Below are 10,294 nucleotides of genomic sequence, written 5' to 3'. Positions count from 1 at the left end.
AATCAGGCATCCACCTGGAGAACGAGGAAAAGCAGTTGAAGATTTAGTAATCAGGTGTCCACCTGGAGAACAAGGAACAACAATTCAAGTTCAGGCATCCACCTGGAGAACGAGGAAAAGCAGTTGAAGTTAGTAATAAGGCGTCCACCTGGAGGACGAGGACTAACAATTCAAGTTTCAGTAATCAGAAGTCCAAATGGAGAACGAAGAGAGAAGCAATTCAAGTTCGAGTAATCAGGAGCTCGCCTGTAGAATAGAGGATAGGCAACAATGGTCAAAGGAAGACGTTTAAAGGTTCAGTATCAAGATGCCCACCTGAAGAAAAGGAAAGCATTTCAAAAGATACCATGGAAGTCAACCACAAAGGAACAACTGAAGAAAATACAAGTCAACAAGGCAACAACAGTCACAAGACCAAGTTTGAAAATAAATCTTTGTAAAGCATAGATTATAGCTTAGTCTAGCTTCTTCATTTTTTGTCATGGTGTAATGAGGAGGTCAGTAAGCAGTATCAGCAACAATAATAGTGAAACCACAGCTTCATGATAGTCCCAGCTACCGAAACTTCCTGAACTACATTGACTTGATTCCTTTTTAGCCAAGGATATGTAGGAAACCTTTGAAGCAGAGGTTCAGTCAAATCTTTCAAAAATGCTTCCCACTGAGTATTCAAAACTGGCAAAAATTGCTCGTATCCGCTCACTTTATCTTTGCACGAAAACTCTTTGTGTTTTCGAGCAAAGAGGGGCAGCTGTGAGCACGTGATTTTTTCCTTATGAGATTTACTCCCCAAAAATTCAAAATAAAATAATTTTTCCGTTGTTTGCAATTTTGTGGATTTTGTGGCATTTTCTGTTATTGTTTGCATTTGTCTGTGCATGTTTATTTGTTAAATTAATAAAAATACAAAAATATGTTGCATTTGCATTTAGGATTTAATTTTACAATTAGGATTAGTTAAGTAAGTTGTTGTTTTACAAAAATGAAAAAAAGAAATCACAAAAATAACGTACTTCGCATTTTAGTGTTTAATGTCAAAATTGTGTGATTTTCTTTTAATTTGGTATTTAGTTATTTATGATAATAACTACTTAGAGTTAATTAATATTCTTAGGATAATTTGGTCAAGGTTAAATTTAGGTTTGTATTATATTTTGATTAGAAAGAAAATTGAAAAGAAAAAGGAAATAAGAAGAGGAAAATCTGGTTTGGACTAATTTGGTCAGAATCCCAAGCCCAAAACAAACACACACCCCAGACCCAATCCAATCCGGCCCAAAACCCGCCCACGACCCGACCCAAAAACCCGTCCCGACCTGGATCCCTCTTAAAAATAACCTAGACCTACACCCTTCAGTAACCAGTCGCAACACCCAAAATCCCCCCCCCCCGAAAACTTCATCCCCGTCGCACCCCACCACCCTTGAAACCAAACGGAGCTCTTTTCTCTCTCGTCAACCACCAGCAACTGCAAGAGAACAATGAAAAATAGTAGAGGGGAATCGAATAAGGACGGTAATTTTAGGGACAAATCGAGCACACACATGGTCACATGCCGGCGGGTCCACTGCGGCTCACCTCATCTCCATCGTCTTCTCTTTTCTTTTAAAAATCCAACAGTTGTTTTTGTTGCCATTGTTGAACTGGGTTTATTGAAGATCCAAGGTTGATTGATTGGGGATGCTGTTCGAAGACATTTTTTTCAAATTCCGTCCGTCTCCAATTTTGGCATTTATAGTTGACTTATGTTGCTTGAGTTGTTGGAAATTTCCGTTAATTGATGTTTAATTTCAGGTCTGTTTTTCGTTTTCCTTATTACTTGCTTTGATATTTAATGTGACTGAGTGCCTTGTTTGTTTGGTGAAAGATGTTCTGAATTACTGGTTTGTTTGCTTGGCCAGTTGATTGTTGGTTTTGTTCGTCTAAGCTTCTCGTGGTTGAGTTTGAATTAATCGTAGCTGGAAATTACCTCAATTGGCATGTCTTCTTTGTATATTTTGTATATCCTAGGTAATTCAAAGATGCTGATTATAGGATACTTGTATGAGGTTTTTTCCCAATTAGTCCAAATTTTGTGTGTGTGGTAATTTTCTGATGGAAATAAATGGAAAGTTTTTTGGGGTGGTAATAGTCTGTTAGTAGATAGATAATTAATGCTAATATTTGATCATATGTTTATTTATTTTGAACCATGTCGAAGTGATATATATAAAGAGAGCGATTGAGCATTGCAGAGATGTATAAAATGAGATTCTTTAGTGTGATTACGTGTAGATTCAAATGCTATGTGGGTAATTGTTTGGTCTTGCATATTTTTGTAAAGTTAATGCTTTGATTGGAATTTGTTAATTGATTACTGTAGTGAATTGGGCCCTTCAAGATTGGGAACGAAATGGTTGAGTCGGCTCATTCTCTATCGCTACTAATATTCTTGTATTTAAATTCATGAATAAGTCACATAAGTCATATGCTTCTCCAACATTATGTTCTATAAAGACCTTCACTGGGAACTTCAAAGTAGCATAGGTTTAACCATGTACACTTTGTAGATGTTAGCTCGAATAATATGACATCTCTGGCCCTCCAATTATATTGGCCTGAACACATTTAGTTGTATTTAGCTTGAGAGTTGTTTGATAAAAAAGAGGGTATTCACCTACTTAGGAAGCTTTTGGTAGTGGTGAGGCTGGAATTGCAATAGTTGTTTAAATTAAGAAAGCATTAAGTTAGTGGGGGGTTAATTGAGAATTGAAAAGGGGTTGGTAGCGGAAATGACACTCTATTTAGTGTTTTTTTTGATAAAGTTGGAAATAAGATAACATGGGGGCAATGATGAAAGGAAAAGGACTACAAGTGTAAAGGAATACACAGGTTGGAAAGAAGGATTAACTAATAGATAAAGGGAAGGAAGCTTGAAGTTTAAAAGGGGAACACACATTGAGATACGGGGAATAGAGAGAATACTGACCTTAGAGATAGAGACTAAGAGAAAAAAAATCTGGAAAAAAAAATCTGCAAACAGTTTGAAACTTTAGCACTGTTCCATTGAGTTTGAATTTGCTAAGCTGAAATTTTTCTCTCCTTGAATCAATTTCTTAACTGTTTGGACCTAGAAATAGTTTGAGTTTCAGTCATTTAGCTTGGATGTTGAGTTTGTTGGTTTAACTGTGAATCCGAAATTGGATCCTTGGTATTCTGGGTTGCATTTCACGGTTTTGAACTAATCTGGTGCACTATTTCCTTGGATCTGAATCCAACTCTGCTGCTGTTACTGCTGAAATCCTCACCCTTCTGTTTCATCTTTACTTCCAGGTACACTCTCGAAATTGTATTGAAGTCGAAGTTGTGAATCAGCCTCGGATGAAATCACCAGTTGTTGTGTTTAGAACTATTGCCTTGGTAGCTAAACTTCAATGCTGAGTATGCTCCTTATAGAATGTCTTGTCTATTGTATGGATTTTGTAATTCCATAAAGTAAATAAGAAATAACTTGAAGATGGTAAAATATACCAACGTGCTTTTGGTTGGTCAAGGCCTAAAATGACCAGTATATCGTTATGCTTGTGCTGCTAATTACGGTGTTGAATGCTAGGCGCAAAATCACGTGAAAAGGTGTTGGTTTTCATTTTCTTGAATATAACTTTATTGACAAATTATTTTCCTATTTGCACAACCTGACAGCACAAACCATTGTCTTACTCATTTAAATTATATTGTGCAAAGGAATTGCAGCCACCTCTTCCATAATTCTTGTCCATAACTATGAAACCAATCACAATAAATCCCGATTTAGTTTTAAAGATAATTATGAATATACGTAGTTCACTTAGTTGAATGCTTGTCCTTTAATAAAATTGAGGTGTGCCATGTCAAATAAAATCTCAAATGCATGACCCTCATTTAATTAATCTGAATCTTTAGAAATCGAGGCATGTCATTCAATTGAATTTCTATGGCCCTCACAAAGTTGAAAGTGCGTAGTTGCTTTAGGCGCGCTATTTAAAAATTACTTCCCTAAACTCGGGTGCGCATTTATGTGACCCAAATCCAAATCTCAATAACGTTAGATAAAATGTGTCCTGGACGGCGGGTGCATTTATGTGACGTGGATCAAGATGCGTTTTAGATGACGTTGAATCTTTTCCTAAAAAATAATTAAATAAAAGCGATTTTAAAATGAAAAGGCACATAGGCTAAAAGTGTTTTGAACCAAAAAAATAGGCCAATAATAACAGTTGAGCGACCGTGCTAGAACCACGGAACTCGGGAATGCCTAACACCTTCTCCCGAGTTAACAGAATTCCTTACCCGGATTTCTGTGTTCGCAGACTATAATACAGAGTCAAACTTTTCCTCGATTTGGGATTCAACCGGTGACTTGGGACACCATAAATCTCCCAAGTGGCGACTTTGTATTTCTTAAAATAAATCCCGTTTCGATTGTCACTTTAAGTTGGAAAAAACTCCCTTTATACACCCTTCACGGGGGTGTAGTGTAAAAAAGGGAGGTGTGACACATATAACATGTAATTCAAGTTTTCTTACCCTCTACACCAAGTTTAGAAGTGTTACTTACCTCAAACAAGCCAAATCCAATACCGAGCAAGCCAAACGATGCTCCAAAATGTCATCTCGCACGTACCGACCTTCGAACGGCTCGAAACTAACCAATAGCAACTCAAATACATCAAATAAGACCCAAGGAAACAATTACAAATGATAAAGGTTGTATCCTTAATCAAAAGCCCAAAATCGACAAAAAATTCCAACCATAGTAGTTTCACTCAAATCCGACTTTAAATCGATGTTCAAAACTCAAAAATTCACATTATGAAACTTTAGGCTAAAACCCCCAATTTCTTATTATAATTCATCAACCAATTGCCAAAAATGAAGATAGATTCATGAAATAAAATCAAAACAAAGTATAGAACACTTACCCCAATCCTTGTGATGAATATTTCTTCATAAGTCACCTCAATCTGAGTTCCAACTCTCAAAATATGATAAAAGAACCAAAACCTCGAATTAAATAGAGACTACCCTGGCATTTTTGCATTTGCAAAACAATAGCCGCAATTGCGACATCACTTTTGCGAACCAAAGCCTTGCTTCTGCATCAGTCAACCACTTACACCTGCGGACACTGTTCTGCTTCTGCGCAATCGCAGGTGCGAAGCCAAGCACCGTTCTGCGCTCCATCTCGCTTTTGCGTCCCAATCTATCGCTTCTGAAAACCGCAGAGGCGCCCAAATCTTCTGCATCTGCGAAGAACCCGCACCTAATCTTTTCCCGATTCTGATGCACAACCCGCATCTGCAAAGTCACTTATGTGATTAAGATTCTACAGATGTGGCTACACCAGCACCAGAAATCTTCAACAATGCAACAAGAGATAAAAATTGATTTGAACCACGTCCGTAACTCACCCAAGCCCCTCGGGACCCCCATCCAAATATACCAACAAGTCCCATATCATAACATGGACCTATTTGAGGACTCAAGTCACACATAACAACATCGAAACAACAAATCGCACCCTAAATCTAATTTAATGAACCTTATGAACTTTCAACTTCCAAAACTCGCACTGAAACATATCAAACCCACCCAGAATGAACCCAAATTTTGAACACAAGTCCCAAATGACATAACAAAGCCATTCAAATTTCCTGAACCACAATCCGAACCCGATATCCACAAAGTCAACTCTTGGTCAAACTTATAAATTTCCAAACCTTCGAATTTCCAGTTTTCGCCAATTTGTGCCAAAAACTTCTAGAAACATCCAAATGAAAATCCGATAATATGCACGAGTCCAAAATCACGATCCAGACCTAATGGAAGCATCAAAACTCCAATCCGAGGTCAAATGTTATAAAGTCAAACTTGGTCAACTCTTCCAACTTAAAGATTCAACAATAAAATTCATTCTTCCAAATTGATTCTGAATAACTTGAAAACTAAAACCAACGATTAACATAAGTCATAATATACCATATGTGGATATTCATGCCCGTAAACTACCGAGCAAAGTACAAGTTCTCAAAATGACTGGTCGGGTCGTTACAATGACGTAGTGCCGAAGGATAGGTTTATTTCCTACCTTAAGGATGCAAAGATGATCAATAAATGGTGTATTACCATTTGATTCGGGTAATAGACCCTGATAGTGATGCACCTACACTTGAGTCTATGCTAGTTGTGAATGAATTTCCGGAGGTGTTTCCTGATGAGCTCCTTGGGATCCCACGCAATAGGTATGCAGCCTATATCTATTCTACCCTACAGAATTGCACCGACTGAATTGAAGGAACTAAAGGAGTAGTTGAAATATTTGCTAGAGAAGGGTTTTCTCCGGCCAAGTGTTTTACCTTAGGGAACACCAATTCTCTTTGTAAGATAGAAAGATGGGTAACTGAGAATGTGTATTGATAATTGGAAGCTCAACAAAGTCACAATCAAGAATAAGTAGCCACTACCAATGATAGATGACTTGTTTGATTAATTGCAGAGTGCTAAGTATTTCTCCAAATATGACTTAAGATCGGGATATCACCAATTGAAGATCAGGGAGCAAGATATTCTGAAAATCGCTTTCCAAACTCGATGTGGGCACTTCGAATTTCTAGTAATGTCTTTTAGGATAACAAATTCCCCGGCAGCCTTCACAGATCTTATGAAGCAAGTCTTCAAGCCTTTCCTCGACTCTTTCGTGATAGTGTTAATTAACGATATTCTTGTATATTCACGAAGTCGAGAGGACCATACTGATCATCTTAGGGCAGTTCTGCAGATTTTGTATCAGCACAAGTTGTATGTGAAATCTTCGAAGTGTGAATTTTGGCTTGAATCTGTCACATTCTTAGGTCATGTCGTCTCCGGTGAAGAAATCAAGGTTGATCCTCAGAAGATCATAGTGGCGAAGAAATTCATATCTCGAAGTGTGAATTTTGGCTTGAAAATCAAGGTTTTATCATTTCTGATCGAGGGCACAATTTACAACGAACTTTTGGAAGAAATTTCAGCAAGGTTTAGGTACTCAGGTGAATATTTGTATAGCCTTTCATCCATAGTGAATCGGACAAGTCGAGCAGACTATTCAGACACTTGAGGATATGTTAAGTGCTTGTGTTATTAACTTCAAGGGTCGCTGGGATGATCATTTTCTGCTCATATAATTTTCCTACAACAACAGTTACCATGCTAGCATTCAGATGGCACAGTTAGAGGCTCTATATGGTAGGAGATGTAGATCCCCCAAGGGGTGGTTCGAAGTTGGAGAAGCAGAGTTGATAAGGTCATACCTCGTGTATCAGGCTATGGGGAAGGTTAAGATTATTAAGAAACGGTTGAAAGCTGCTCAGAGTCGCCAAAAGTCTTATTCGGATACGACTTATAGGGATTTGGAGTTCAAAGAGGATTATTGGGTGTTCTTGAAGGCTTCTCCCATGATGGGTATAATGCAGTTTAAAAAGAAAGGGAAATTGAGCACCAGATATATCAGGCCATACAGAATCATTCAAAGGGTTGGTCAGATGGCTTACAAGCTCGAGCTACCACAAGAGATGTCATTGGTGCACCTGGAGTTTCATGTATCTATGTTGAAAAAAGTAGTTGAAGACCCAACGCTCATTATTTCGGTAGAGGCTATTGAGGTTAATGAAGAATTGACTTATGAGGAGATTCAGATTGCTATTCTTGATAGGCAGATTCGAAAGCTGAGGAATAAAGAGATTGCTTCTGTGAGAGTGTTGTGGAGAAACCAACATGTGGAAGAGGCCACCTAAGAGGCCAAGGAAGAGATGAAGCATAAATACCTTCATTTGTTTGTAACTAGGTAGTTGTGTTTTGAAAGAAGGATTAAGAGCTTACTTTCTATAAGTTATGTTCAACTTGTACAGTTTATGTTAAAGATGCTCCTTTTAGTAAAATAATGCTTATTACATTATGGTCGATGTTGTTTTTATGTTGTGATACATTGTTGTGTTACAGTTATGCTGTTAGGGCTGGTTTCTGGGATTCTCTGACAGGTGGATAGGCCTAATTACAAGGGAAACTCTGCCTAAATTTCTGGAAATTTTGGGAGGTAGTCAAAATTTGGGGGCTTGAGATGTGTGAAAGAAGAGATTAGTTATGTTGGGTGTTTTAGGCGGACTCTACTCCTCATTAGAGGACGAATGATCCTAAGTGGGGGAGGTTGTAATTCCCGTAAAATTTTACCAAGAAATTGAGGTTTGTGGTACTGAGGTAGGCTAATGTGTTAGAAGGGTACAAACATTTTGGGTTGCACAAAGCATTGTGGAGGTAGTGGGAAAAACATTTTGGGTTGCGCATATCATTGTGGAGTTAGTGGGAAACGATGTTGCAGAATATGGCGTTTCTGCGGTCCAATATGCGACCATAGACCTACTCCACGGGCTACAGATATGTCGCATAGTAGAACAAGAGAAACCAATTTTTGGAGGTCATTTTGCGGTCCATTGTGAAGCTGCATAATTATTTCACGGGCCGCACTTCCATTGCAGGACCAGCATGAGCAAATTTCGAAGAGTGATTTCGCGGCCGCATATTTGGTCTATAGACCGGAGACCTAACCCGACCAGCCCAGTTTTGGAGGATTATTTCACAATCCTATATGCAGAATGCATACCTGTTCCGCGGTACACTCTACGATCGTGGAGTTGAGTACTGAGGGTCCATTTTATATTTTTCTAACCTGACCCCATTTTAATAAAAGTCATAAGGGGGTCATTTGGGAGCAAAAAGTCTAGGGGTTTTAGAGAGGGGAAGGAACTAGAGAAGGGAGGAAGAAGCTCCAACCACTCTACTCAACTATCTTGACAATTCTTGAAGAATCAAGGAATCTATTTGCTAAGCCATTGCCTATCTGGGTAAGTTCTTGTTCTAAATCTTCCGTGCATGTTTGTTACGGGCCTAACTAGGCTAGGGAGTAGAAGATATGGCATGCATGTATCGATAGAGGGGTCTTGGAGGTTGTTGAATTATCCGTGATGAATTGTTGGCTGATTTTGGTTGTGGGGTGAAGGAAAATTCCATAGGAGAACCTTGTAGTCAAATTACATACCTAATGTTTGATGAAATACTTAAATGAGCTGAACCCATGAACTTCTTCCTAATTATGGTTCGATTTTGTCATGTCTCTATATAGATTGAAGTCTCTAGGAGATTTGGAATGTAGTAGTAATCTAAGGAAAGCCCAAGGGAGGTAGGTTGGCTAAACTTCACTCATAGGATCAAATTCCATGATGTTCTCTTAAGTTTCAAGCGCGGTTGGCTCAAGTTCTTATTTTCTCATGTTCCGAGCCATTCCTAATACATTCAGTTATTCTAAATAAGCATTGTGTCGAAAATTATATGCTCAAAATGTGTTCCAATTGCTCCTATCCCATTATGCTCTCCTTCCGGATTGTATTCAAGTGTGGCTAATGTATCAAAATGATATGATTTAAATTCATGTTTTAATTGAAATTTAATGCCTTATTTTGGAAGAAAAAGAAGAGAGTATGAATATAAAATGCGGCCATTATGTCGGGAATAATTATTGCACTAGTGGCCAATAGAGCCAATGAAATGAAAGGAAGTGTGAAAGATTATGAAATGAGTTGTAACTCCTTTATATAATAAATGTTTTGGGAGTATCGTTTAGTCACCAAGGAAGAGTAGGTTGAAATAACCTAATCCCAAAATTGCACGTGCCGATGTACATGTGATTGAGGGGTAATTCTCCGTGCTGATGCGTTGAGATTATTTCCCTAAATTGGGATGAGATTGATGTGTTAAAATTATTCCCCTTAATTGGGATGAGGTGCTTGCTAGCTGTAAGCACGTAATTTTTGACCCGCGCAACTTTTAAAAGTAGTATTTTAAAAATATTTACTTATTTTTTATTTTGATAGGATTTAGCCTATTTTTCACTTTTATTCTAATAGTAGAACATAAAATTTGAAAACACAAAAATAGTTTACATTTATCTTGTTATATATGTTTGTCTTTATTTTTATCTATTTAAGTTCATTAGTATTTTTATAGTAGTACCTTAAGTTTTCCATGATTTTTATATTCATATTTTTTGTATAATCTTTAAAAATACAAAAATAATTTTGTTTTAATTCCATTTAAGATAAAGTCAATTGTTAATTATATTTTATTATTTGTGTTACTTTTATTTTTATCCTTAGAAAATAAGAATGAATTTTGGGCCAATCTTGTGTCTTGAAAGGTCCAATTTTTGACTCATTCTCTCAGCCCATAACCCCATCAGACCCAATTA

At 37.5% G+C, this 10,294-nt stretch overlaps 1 protein-coding gene across 1 annotated transcript; it reads left to right on the top strand.

Moving 5' to 3' along the window:
* The first annotated feature begins 6,132 nt into the window (after positions 1-6,132).
* Positions 6,133-7,790, top strand: LOC104210542 (uncharacterized). The gene is made up of 3 exons (XM_009759465.2): positions 6,133-6,260; positions 6,757-7,038; positions 7,199-7,790. Exons 1-3 carry the CDS (start codon positions 6,133-6,135, stop codon positions 7,788-7,790), a joined length of 1,002 nt encoding a protein of 333 aa, XP_009757767.2.
* The last annotated feature ends 2,504 nt before the right edge of the window (positions 7,791-10,294 follow it).

The sequence above is a fragment of the Nicotiana sylvestris genome, chromosome 8 (assembly GCF_000393655.2).
Source record: "Nicotiana sylvestris chromosome 8, ASM39365v2, whole genome shotgun sequence".
Classification (NCBI taxonomy): Eukaryota; Viridiplantae; Streptophyta; class Magnoliopsida; order Solanales; family Solanaceae; genus Nicotiana; species Nicotiana sylvestris.
The sequence above is the reverse complement of the archived record's forward strand: the minus strand, read 5'-3'. Positions and strand labels throughout refer to the sequence as shown.